The sequence below is a fragment of the Sorghum bicolor genome, chromosome 7 (genome assembly GCF_000003195.3).
Source record: "Sorghum bicolor cultivar BTx623 chromosome 7, Sorghum_bicolor_NCBIv3, whole genome shotgun sequence".
Classification (NCBI taxonomy): Eukaryota; Viridiplantae; Streptophyta; class Magnoliopsida; order Poales; family Poaceae; genus Sorghum; species Sorghum bicolor.
Window position 1 is genome coordinate 51,434,796 of NC_012876.2, and position 13,049 is coordinate 51,447,844.

Sequence of the window (13,049 nt, forward strand, 5' to 3'; positions counted from 1 at the left end):
ATAAAGAGTGATCCAGTTTTCGGGATTCTCCTAGCCATCATACTTTTAAGCTTCTCAAGCTTGAAATTGCGGGGCCATACGACTTGCCGAAGGTGCGAGGAGAACTGCCTTAGGCCGGGGGGGAGCCATGTGCTACATTGTACTCGATGCGTCGCACATTTTTGTGTACTGCTCGTTCCGTAATGCGCCTGTTGATGCGCTCGCGGACATCCTTAGGAGGGATGTTGTGTCGTAGATCTCGGTCTTGGTTCACCTCCTGACCACGTCCGCGTCTTTGTTCATGGTAACTGCTAGCGTCCCGACCACGATTGTCGCGATGGGTGTCCTTCCTTCGATTATTGATAGGTGAACGGCTACGACGGTGCCCACCGGGTCGCGGTGAGGTGCGGCTGCGATGAGTCTGGTCAGAGGTGACCTCCGTATAAGAGACGGCTTGGACCCTTTTGAGCAGATTAGCGGTCTGTCCCATGGCCGCGATCAGATGCACCCGTATGTTGGTACGAACGCCCTGATATTCTAGAGTATCCGGAAGTTGATCAAGATTTGCCATGGCGACCTCCATGTTGGCACTTTGTGTTTTGAACACTTGCTGATTTCCAACCATGTAAAAGCATCATTGAGGTTGTTTGGGATTAATTGTCGCTCCTCATCTGCTCGCCGCTGAGCACGATCGGCGTTGCGCTATTCGCGCTGTTGTCTTTGTTCGTCGGTTTCGCCATCGACAACTGGTTCGTCATTGCTGACGTTGAAAATCAGATCTCCTCGTCGAGGTGGAAAGACTGGAAAGCGGAAAAAACCGGGGGGGTAAGGTGGTAGATCCAAGTCGTAGTCTTCGTTCTCGGGGTGTAAAACCTCGGTAGGGACAGATCCTGTGCTAGAGTTTGTGCTGGTGGCCTTGTCGTCTGGTAGAGTTCGGATGGATACCATGTTGACAAAGTGACGAGCTGACCCACTGGTTTGCCCCGGCGACAATCCCATCTTCCCGAATAGAGAATCGGTATGCCGCGAAAACTGATCAGCCGCGTTGCTCAGACCATGAGGGAAGTTCTGGTCTGGCGAGGCTGTCCTGAGCTTGACAGTCCGTCCCGCGGTGGTCGATGTTATCGTCAGGGACGTCTCCAGTCGTTCATGCGTGGGGACACGAGTTGGTCGACGGGAGTCGAAAAAATTTGATGTTGCCGCCTGATCGGGCTTGCGTGAAATCGAATCCACCAGGTTGGAGGCTTGGAGAAGTTTGTGGTCGGTGCGATCGAGGGCTTGAAGAAGATCCGAGTTGCCGACTCGCTTTGCCTTGTAGCGAGGGAGCGGAGGTCGAGCCCTCGGAGTCGGCGTGATCAGGGTCGACGCCTCTGTTGTGCCAGATTGAATTTGAGTTTCTTCTAGAGTCGTGGTCGTAAGGCCGCCGCCGCGAGTTGTCCAAGTGATCTGCCCGACGGTGAACGTGAGACCTTCAGCCACGGCCGCGGAAGCCGGGATGATGACCATCTTGTTCGTCTGGGAAGCTGTACGCACAACCCCTACCTGGCGCACTACCGTCGACGAAAGTTAGTCGGCAGTCTACCTTGGGGTATACCTACGGTAGTAGTTTATCGGCAGACAGGTGCGCAAGCTACGAACTTGATGGTGACGCAAGACACAGACAAGGTTTTTATCCAGGTTCGGCCGCCGTGTGGGCGTAATACCTACGTCATGCGTCTGATTGTATTGGATTGTGTTGAGTTGAGATGAGTTGTCTAGGGGTCCCTTGCCTCTCCTTATATAGTCCAGAGGGCAAGGTTACAGATCTGGAAACTAATCCTAGTCGGTCACAATTGCCATAGATAATACGATATCAATTCTTATTCTAACCGAAGAGAATCTGGCTTGATCTCCACGTCTTGTTTCCTTGGGCGAAACTCCGAGTAGTTGGATCAAAACTCGAAATGTCTCGTGATGGGTCAAGCCTCCTGACCTAAATCTAACCGTAAATGTATAGAGGTTTATACCCCCACAGGTAGCGGGCCTCCCCATTTCCCTGTGTCAGGCCGTGCTTGCCCGCAGGCTCGCCTGGTGGCTCCAGCATGGCCTGTAATGGCGTGCCGTGCCAGCCCGACCCCTATGGCCTACGGGCCAGGCTGTGTTTGGGCCGGGCCAAATTCTCGTTCATCGTGCCGGGCTCTCGGGCTTCATGCTTCATGGAAATCTATACCTACCTACTAGTATTATTATTTTAGATTTGATTAGATGGGCCTTGTTTCCGATTAGGGTGCTGGCCGTCGGATGGCCGAGGAACGGCCCTCGGTGGAGTCCCTCTCTGAAGTCTTCAGGCGAGCAGAAATCGAGAGGTAGAAGACGACGGCCAGGAGCAGCAGAGCGGGCAGGGCGAGATGACGATCCGGTTCGTGCTGTTCGTGAACAAGCAGGGCCAGACGCGGCTGGCGCAGTACTACGAGCACCTCTCCCTCGACGAGCGGCGCGCCCTCGAGGGCGAGATCGTCCGCAAGTGCCTCGCCCGCACCGACCAGCAGGTCCGTCCGTTCCTCTCACCGCCTCCTCCTCCTCCTCCTCACCCCGGGCCGGCCTTCTTCCCCACGTCCCTTCCGCTGCTTCGCCCCCCCCCCCCCCTATCCGCTCGGATCAATCATCGCCCTCCTTTCCGGATCCACGAACCTGCCGGTCTTGTGTTGGATCGTCTTGGATCTGGATCGGAATAAGGGGGATTTTCTGAGACTCCCGCTGGTTTTTTGTCTTGATGCAGTGTTCGTTCGTGGAGCACCGGAACTACAAGGTCGTGTACAGGCGCTACGCCTCCCTTTTCTTCCTCGTCGGCGTCGACAATGATGAGGTGTCATTCCCCCCTGCACCTTCTTCTCCTCAATCTCTCCTCTCCTCCTCCCTTGGGAATGAATTCAGGTCTCTGTCATGCCAATTTGTCTGTGATTGAAAACTGTGGATGAAGTCGATCCTCATTGCTATAGTATAGCGTGGGTTTAGCTGCTACCATTTATCTGTGCTCAGCTCAGCCATGGTTGTGACGAAAATGGTTTGGCAGGAAACAGTATTACACAGAACCTGTGAACTACAAAGGTTACATAGACCTCACTCAGAGCAAAGCAATGATCTATTTAACTTACACCTTGTCGTCTATGGTATTGTTATCCTTGTGCTAGTCTGAATTCCGTTCACTCTACTGTTATCATCCTCTATTAATGAATTCGAATTATTTGTGATTTGTCGCACAGAACAGGAAAAAATAGTTTTTGCTTGATGCAATGCATTTAGCTCCTGTTCATATATAATTAATAATTATTTTCGTGTAAGGAATTGTTAGTTACTACACAATTGGATTTAGTAGGGATGACAGTTGCTACAGAGATCTCAAGGGAATAACCTTTCGTGGGATTTTCATAGCTTTATGATTATGTCTAATTTGTCCTTGATGTAACCATTTGTTAAGGCTGCTCTTTTTTGTCATTGTGCATAAGGTTAGTCAAGGGAATATTTGCTCAAGGGTACTAGTCCTACCAAACTAATGTCCATGAGTAGTTTTCACAAACTCACCATACTCTTTTTTTCCTAATAGTCACCGGGAACCATCTATGGTACTTTATAGTTATGCAAGCCCTAATTTAGTGGATGTACTCTTATAATCCTTTCTTTATAAAATTTTGAATTATTTCTGGCTGATCAAGCAATATTCCATCTGTCAATTAAAGATGCGTTCTCATTTTAAAAAAAAAGCTTTGCAATTTTTGAGCAACAGTTGTCTGAATTATTTATTAGCGTAGAATACTAGAGTTGCATGAATACTTGAATATATTTTTATTATAAAAGGATTGTTAAATTGATATTAATTATCAGTTCTGTAGCAATTGACACTATTGCAAATAAGTCAAATTTAGTTTAGGAGACTTCTCTAGGATGGAGTGAGTATATATTTGTTCAATGAAAGAAAATTAGCATGCAATGGGATTTAGTTGGGATTGACCTGCCATTGCCCAGTAGGTATGGAGATCTCAACGAAATCATCAGATAAGGTTTCTACTGAGTTATCTTTCGATGGCAGCATTTACTAGGGATGCATTTTTGTTAGTTCACTGAATGGACTTTTGTTTGATAATATTTCGTGACATTTTGACTGGCCCTTTGGAAACTTATTACACTGTGAAATTAGGCCATCCTCAGTATGGGTTTCATGACACAATTTCCAATACATCCATATTTTGGAAACAGTGTAGAAGAGTTTCATCTCCATGAAACTCTCTCTACTCCCATGAAACTCTTATCATCTCTCTTTTCATTAATACGGTGCCACCTCAGCATATTTAATGTCCATGAAACTCTGATGAAACACCATCGTGACCGGCCTACTGCACTGCATATCAATCTATGTCTTGTTTCTGCTGCTTGCCTTGTTTTTACTTTTTAAGTGCCTTTCATAGAGTGAATAGAGTTGTAATTTCCAATATCCCTTTTTGTGATTTGTGATTTTTTTGGGCTAGTAGTTTTTTGTTGTTGTAAAGTTTCATTGTTTACCAAGATCTTTCTCTATACATGTCTTACTGCAACTTGCATATGCAAATCAGTGCTACAGGATTTGTAATGTTTGTTGCAATTTGACTGCATTCCATTGTTTTTTCAAGTTGTCCAGCATTACTAGATGCACCTTCTCACAAATTTAAATGATAGTCTCTGGTTTTGTAACTTCTGTTGCAATTTAACAGCACTACTAGATAGTAGATCCATCTTCCATTCCTTGACCTGCAAATCTTGTTTTAGGTATTTCCTCTCTGATGCAAAAAAAATAACAAGGCATCCATTTCATTCCATTTTGCAGAATGAGTTAGCTATCCTTGAATTCATACATCTTTTGGTGGAAACTATGGATCGTCACTTTGGCAATGTGGTAAGCTTGTGTAATCTCAAGTGTTTTATTTTTTCTCTCAGCTATTAGCATTGTAAAGATATTCATGTGACAAGGGCTGATGCGGCTTTTTTTTTTTGTTTCTTTTCTCCCCAGTGCGAGCTTGATATCATGTTCCATCTAGAGAAAGTGCACTTCATGTTGGAAGAGATGGTGATGAACGGTTGCATTGTAGAGACAAGTAAACAGAACATCTTGGCACCAATACAACTTATGGAGAAAACTTCCTAAAATAGTAATATCCATTTGTCTAGTTTTGCATCCACTTTTACATTTTCCTGTCTGTCCCCTTCCATAAATTTTCCATCTGTATGTTAAAGTGCAAACAATCTCTGTAAGCATGGAGTATTGAATTGATTCTGTGCTTTCGGATATTCCTGTGATCCTCTTTTCATGTATGCCTTCGCTTTGACCACATATGTATAGGTGTATTTTTCTTAAGAAAAAGCTGATTTATCATAAAAACAGTAATTTATCATAACATTTATATGTATTTGGTTGCAGATAATTTGAATAGTAATGAATATGATCAAAGGTGAGTATTTGGGGTTGATGCTGAATTATCGATAAAACTGACTATACGGAACATTTTGTTGTTATAATTATGTGATGGTCGTTAGTTTGCAAACCTGTAATAAGTACCACATCGTCACTTGTTCAGAAGAATGAATGTCTGAAATGGTGGCCAATTTTGTTCTGTTTACGTTTGTGGAAAACATTTCTCATCCTGTGATAACTATAATAAATCATGTTAATTCCCAGAATCTCTTGTGCTATTTATAATACTGTGAAATAGCTATGTTGTGCTTAGACAAGAAAAATATGATTTGGATTGCCATTGGCCATTGCTGGCTGGTGCTAATATATCTCTTTTACGGTTTTACCTATATCTTCATAGATTTTTGGGACAATTGGCTACCGGACATGCAAAGTGGCGCGCATTTGTTGGAAGACACTTTTTCATGTAACACTCACCACCAAAACAGTTGCCATTTGTAAACCATAAGGCCAATGGCTATGAAAATTTAACAGCAACAAGATATGATAGTTATCTACAAATCATCTAATACTCACTTCCATAGAAAATCTCGTTAAGGACATGAAATCATGTCCACCAGCAACCTTAACAGCCATGATTTGCTGGTGGACATGATTCCGTGTCCTTAACGAGATTTTCTATGGAAGTGAGTATTAGATGATTTGTAGATAACTATCGTATCTTGTTGCTGTTAAAATTTCATAGCCGTTGGCCTTATGGTTTACAAATGGCAATTGTTTTGGTGGTGAGTGTTACATGAAAAAGTGTCTTCCAGCAATGGTCACCACTTTGCATGTCCGGTAGCCAATTTTCCCTAGATTTTTTGCCCTAGAATTGATAGTTATTGTTGAACCAATTAGGTGACTAATTTGAATTATCTTTCCTTTTTGTGAACATGTTATATTTTGGTAACCAACTTGAGTAAAAGCTAATACTCCTTCCATCTCAAATTATAAGTCATTCCAAGGATTTTGGAGAATCAAAGCATCTTAAGTTTGATCAAAATTATAGAAAAAATTGTAAAGATTTATGACATCAAATAGATATACTATAAAAATATAATTAATGAAGAACCTAATAACGATATCATAAATGTTATTATCCTACCATATAAATTTAGTCAAATTTTAAGATGTTTTGACTCTTCAAGATTTTTGGAATGACTTATAATTTGAAATGGAGGGAGTACATGGTAATGGCTGTTTATTATAAACACATCTCCCAGTTTGCTTCCACAACACATGAACGTTTTTGAACTCCATAAATAAAAGCATCATGAATGTCACAATTGCTCAAAATTCAATTTGCTTTTGCACAGCAAAAAATGTGCAAGACCCAAAGAGAACGACTATTAGGGCTACTTTGGATATGGTCGTTCTTTCTTTTTTTTTTTTGATAAAGAAAGGATTTTATTAATTCACAATCATTATATCGAGTTGATACAATAATTCATGAATTCACTCCAACCTCTTCATAAAACCACACAGCCTAAACAAAAGCTATAAGAAGTCTGGCACTCAGTGACCTAAGACTAATTGTCACCCATGGGGGACCGGAGAGGATTGCAGGAGAAAATGGACTAATTTTTCACTCAATCCCCTCCAACCCCCATGTTTTGGCTTTTGAATTCATCGATTTTCTGTTGATGTTCTGTGATTGTAGAATGAACTCTTTTTTTTTAAAAAAAAACTGACTGTAGAATGAACTAAGTGTTTCAATTCCAGATGATGGATGGAGAATTGGTGATACTAGCAGCACATCCAGCTCTTAGCCTAAGGAAATAGTAATGAATATTTTCCCAATGTCATCCATCCTCAGGCATATAAATGTATGCGAACTATCATTCCTGACCTTTGCTAAGCATCAAAAGCATCCCAGTATGAGCCTGATGATGTCGTTTTAGACAAGAACTCTGAGCAGGGCAAACAATCTGCAGCCGATTACACTACTGCAGTACAATATAGTAGTGTGAGTTGGAGCATGAATTCCAAAGCTCTAGCACTCCATTTGTTCCTGTTGCCACCCATTCTCAAGCAATAGCTAGTTTCCCTTGCACACCATTTTTCACTAACAGCTCTGCTAATCTCTTCTCTGCCTTGTTATCTGTTTGCATATTTGTTTGGGAAGAGGACAGGAGAGCAAGAGAACTCACTCCAAACAAGCAAAGGATATAAATAGGATGGAAGAGAGGGATTGTATTTAGTGCAAGGGTAGTTGATGAGGGGGTAAAATCTGTGTAGAGAAAGTAGTTAAGACTACGGAAGCTCAGATTTATTTGTCATACAAAATGCCTTAAACATTATAGCCGCGACATGAACTCGCTGCCACCATCCTCTCACAAATGACACGCTCAGGAGAAATTGAGTGAGGCGAAAAGAAAGGGGGAAGAAGCAAGCAATAAATCCATGATTCGGACTTTGGAGGAGTGACATGCACATGATAAGCCGTAACAGTGGTTAAGAACAAAGAGATTGTAACTGAGTTTCTAAAACTTCAAAAAGACTGAGTTTGACAAAATCATGGTTTTAGAGCAAATTTTATTGTATCCAAACATCCAACAACTTTTGAAAACTAAACATAACATTTATCCAATACGTACTCCAAAAATACTTTTCATATCCAAACGGCGCCTAAGTCTTTATCTGAACACTTAGTTGCACCATTAACATATACCAAATTACATTAGTTTTTTCTTGTATCAGTTCTGCTGGCCCTGTTGCTGGTGTTTGATGTTCAAATAAAACAACATGTGAACCTGTATCCCAAGATGCAATTTAATCTATGCCACGGTTCATCGACTTATCTTCATGTAAAACCCACATACTCCATTAGAGTTTCTTTTCTTGCATGCTCTGTATATACTTTTTCATTCATTCACAAGAATGGAAGGACAGCTAGCAACTAAATTGCACCATGATTCTTGCACAAGAACTTGTTCTGCAGCAAGAACTGTTGCAGTACACTACGGTGTGAGTTGGAGGATGAAGAATTTTCCGAAGCTGTAGAACTCCTCCTGTTGCCACCCATTCTCAAGCAAATAGCTGGTTTCCCTAACTCTCTTGCACACTTTTTTTTTCACTTAACAGCTCTGCTAATTTCTTCTCTGCCTTATTTTGTTTGCATATTTGTTTGGGAAGAGGATAGGCAGGAGAACTCACTACTCAAAAGGAAAGCAAGGGTATATATAGGATGGAAGAGAGGGATATGGATTTAGTGCAAGAGTGCAAGGGTAGTTGATGAGTGGATAAATTCTGTAGAAAAGTAGTTGAGGCTAAGGAAGCTCAGGTTTATCTGCCATACAAAGTCCTCAAACATTGAAGCCGGGTAGCCGAGATTAATCCTTATCTACACCAATTAGATGTTTGCCCATATAGCTTTAGTGACGGGTAGCCGAGATTTCTCTATGAGGTTTAATTTGTCTTGAAAATCATACAAAATCAACGTCATCTTGAGCCCATTCCTTCCAAATCAAATCAAATATTTTTTTTTGAGCAGAAAATCAAATCAAATAAATAGAAAAATCAAATTGTCCGCCTACCAGACGGCAAGCCCAGCCCATCCAACAACTGAAGCCCATTTCAAACCGGCCTCCTCTCTCTCCTGCCTTCCTCCTGAAAAAGGAAAAAGCCCCCGTTCTCTTCCTCTGCGTCGTCCACTCCCCATGACCGCCCATTCCGAGCACCCGCCGTCACCGGCGGAACCGCCCGCCCCCACCACCATACGTGACCTCTCCGACGACCTCCTGCGCGAGATCCTCCTCCGCCTCCCGTCCCTCCCTTCGCTCGTCCGCGCCGCCCTCACCTGCCGCGCCTTCCTGGCCGCCGTCCGCTCCTCCCCCGCCTTCCGCCTCCGCTTCCGAGCGCTGCACTCGCCCCCTCTCCTCGGCTTCTTCTTCGACCCCGACGGCAACGAAAACCCCACCTTCACGCCCATCCGCCGCGGCTCCGATCGGGACCACGCGGCCGCCGTCCGCGGCCTCGACGTCTTCCTCACCCGCGTCCCGCACCAGGACGACGACGACGTCTTCCCCGGATGGCAGGTAATGGAGTGCCGCGGGGGCTGCCTTCTCCTCCTCAACTGGAAAACCAAGCAGCTCGCCGCCTACAACCCCCTCACGGGCGCCTTGGATCTCGTCCCCAAGCTCCCCGACGAGATCTCCAAAGGACACCGCGGCAAGTTCATCTCCGGTGATTTCTTCCTGGTCGTCCCCGACGACGAGGCTCCCGATAGGCGTTCGTTCCGGGTGATCGCCTCCTGCCACGACAAGTCTCGGGTGCGCATCGCCGTCTTCTCATCGGCCACCAGGAAGTGGCAGATTCTCCCCTGGTCGGAGCCTGTGCCGACACAGCCGGCGAGCGGCAAGTATTGGCTTCTCTCGGGGAAGCAGGTGAATGGGTTCCTGTGCTGGTCACACCATAAGAATGCCTACAAGGTGTTGCTGGACACGGCGACGCTGCAATTCTCCTTCATCGATCTGCCGGATGGCTTGAGTGGGCAAGGCCACCTCTACAGGACTGGGGATACCAAGGATGGGAAGCTCTGCATCGTGGCCGCGATCGATTTCACGCTATTCGTCTGGTTCCGGACACCAGATGCTGATGGTGTTGACAAGTGGGTGCTTCAAAATGTGTTGCAGTTGGAGGAAGAGGTTCTTGAGGCCACCGAGGGCTCATTGGATGAACTTGAACAGCTGAAAGTGTTTGCAATTCGGGACGGCATTGTGTACATGACGACATTTGAGACATTTAGAGATGCTACATTGCCTTGCTGGTACCTATCCTTCTGCCTGGAAACAAGGAAGCTGGAAAAGCTCTTTTATGTAAAAGCTGATGGTCATGCTCATCCCTACTTCATGCCATGGCCAACTTCTTTAGTAGGTAACAATTTGAGCCCCTGACTAGGAGGTGCTTGTTCAAGTGGAACTGGTTATAAGAACAATTCGTTCACTTTGGGTCTTGTAGCTATCCTCGTATGTTTTGGATGCACATGTATCTACGTCAAACCATAAGTGTTGGAGTGGAACATAGTTTAAATCCACTCCAATTCACTTCAACACATGTGGATCGAGAGAAATACATGCATATCCAAACAAGCCCTTACTCTTTTTATATTTGAGAACTATTACATTTGTTTATGCATAGCCTCAGGAGTACCAGGCCGTGTAGCTCTTCCAACAAACTGAACCAGTTCTTTGAGCTTAGTAGTAACAAAGGGGATGTTCTCAAATCCAGGTTGATCTTTCGATCTGTTAGCTTGTATAACTTGGAGTCTTTGGTTAACCTTTAATGACTATGTTTTAGCAATAAAATCATTGCCCCACCCTGATGTCGTGGTACACCGCTTGATATTTTTTATGCAGAAATGGAGCATCCTGCTGAAGGAGATAGAGAAGTTTGGCAATGACGATGACAGAGAGATTATCACGAGACTTGGTGCAATCAAGAGCTGATTCTTGTTTGTGTGACGAGAAATGGAAACTGAATAAAGGCTAAAAGCTCAAGGCATATTTAATTACATGACGATAGCTTGGGATGCAGTGTAACTTCACACATCCTCTGGACACTGTCTTTTAAAACTAACCACAGCACAGATGATATTATGTCAAAGGAACCACAGGAAAATTGTAATCCTATTAGGGAATATACTTCCACTGCTCCACACACACCGCATCTAATGAGGGCTGATCCTGGTTTTATCTTTACTATTATTGACTAGCAAATATGCCTGTGCGTTGCAACGGGAGAAAAATACCAAATGGATGTTACATATTTATTTATATTTATTCTTTTTAGAAAATTTAAAGTCTATAATTTATTTTATTGATAATCATGACATCTATAGTATTAGATAGTTAATATTTACAATAATATATATATAGATCGGAAACATATTTATTTAATAATAAAAAAGAAATTAGTCAAACCTTATCTTACTCTAATATTACCTCCTAATATATCTTAGTATTATATTAAAACATGAGAAGTTTGTTGCTAGCTTTATTTTTTATTTAGATTAAGATTCCTATAAAATATGATATATCAGTTAAATGTATATAGATTATGAACACATAGGCTTATGAAATGTTCATATGACATAACAACACATCGTGCAAAGGTAGTAGAAGCATCCTCAAGCACAAATTTAGGTAGATCAGTAAATCAGTGAGATATGCAGGAATGGTGCTAAAACTTTTACCACAAATCAAGCATCACATTAAATAGACTATCGTAAAATTTTTATAATAATTGGAGCAGATAACTACAATTTCAATTTTACACTAAAAAGCATAGGCAAACATCTCCAGCAAAAAAAATATACTAAAATTTGTGATATTTTAAATTTTCATAATAATTGGAGTAGATAACTACAATTTCAATTTTATACTAAAAAGCATAGGCAAACATCTTCAGCAAAAAAATATACTAAAATTTGTGATATTTTTGTTTACTGCATGGATCTACATATGTGGAGCTGAACAAAATTTGTTTTGTAATTTTTAGAATTTTCTATGAATTACTACGCATTTATCAATTTTCAACTGGTCAATTTTTACACTAAAAATCATAGACAAACATCTCTAGCAAAAAAATGTATTAAAATATGTGATATTTTTTGTTTACTGCATGGATCTACATATGTGGAGCTGAGCAAAATTTGTTTTATAATTTTTAGATTTTTCTATGAATTACTACGCATTTATCAATTTTCAACCAATTTAAAGAATAAAAAAAAGTAAACTAAGAGAATAAACACTTTGTATCTAGGCCCCTGTACTTTCTTTATTCTCAATGTGTTTTGATGTGTATAGAAGATTTTGTATTGGGAATCTAGGAAAAATTTTATCTTGTTTGGTGGACCACCAGTTCCGGACGTACTTGACTTGAGGCGCACACAGCGGGTGGTGGACAGATTGAAGGGGCGGACTGAAATTTTTGTAATTTAGTATTAGGGATAGATTAAGACTTGTTTTTGTCTTTGTCGAGGGTATCAGTAAGGGGTACCCTCACCGATGCGCATTACGAGATTACCCGTACGCAGGTCGAGACCCTCAATTCGACGCTCTGGTCATACATGCGCGCTGTCGTCGGCGGCCGCAACCTCGAAGACGGAAATAGCGTCGAGCGAATCGATCAAGGGTCGAGCGCTAGCTACCGCCGAATACGGAAACAGGCTCACACGAACCGGGAGACGTCGAGCGCAAGGACGCCGCCCGTCGCCTGACGCGCGCACGCGAGCCGGGGCATTAAATGCGCCTGACGCTTCCCCACCTAACACACAGGTCACGGGAGGCGTGATAGGGAACAGGCATCCGTCCCATCGTTCTTTTTGCAGCCTTCCCACCAAACGACCCAGGGCGTGTCAGGACGCAGGAAACAAGGATGGAACGTCTAATCGCGACCCCCTCGAGACATTCAAGGTCAGCGCTCCGGATATCAGCACATTACACGGCGTCCGACCCTCGACCGAACAGGGTTCCTTCCTAGGGACGAGTTGGGCGTCGACTGACAACACCACAACCACCCCGCCGGATTTGCCGCCGTACCGTACAAGCGTGCGACCGTTGAACCAGCGCAAGACGACGCACAGAGCAGAATGCAGGGGCACGCG

General features: G+C 43.3%; 2 protein-coding genes across 3 annotated transcripts; both read left to right on the forward strand.

Annotated features, from left to right (window-relative positions):
* LOC8073520 (AP-4 complex subunit sigma) lies at positions 2,257–5,368 on the forward strand. The gene is made up of 4 exons (XM_002444239.2): positions 2,257–2,507; positions 2,738–2,824; positions 4,817–4,885; positions 5,000–5,368. The coding sequence occupies exons 1-4, from the start codon at positions 2,367–2,369 to the stop codon at positions 5,132–5,134; spliced, it is 432 nt and encodes a 143-aa protein (XP_002444284.2). The 5' UTR covers positions 2,257–2,366; the 3' UTR covers positions 5,135–5,368.
* On the forward strand, positions 8,888–11,217 carry LOC8070022. 2 transcript variants are annotated; one of them, XM_021464489.1, is made up of 2 exons: positions 8,888–10,318; positions 10,801–11,217. In XM_021464489.1, exons 1-2 carry the CDS (start codon positions 9,103–9,105, stop codon positions 10,842–10,844), a joined length of 1,260 nt encoding a protein of 419 aa, XP_021320164.1. In that variant the 5' UTR covers positions 8,888–9,102; the 3' UTR covers positions 10,845–11,217. The 2 variants fall into 2 exon arrangements, with proteins under 2 accessions (XP_021320164.1, XP_021320165.1); XM_021464490.1 differs by having other exon boundaries at positions 8,889–10,672.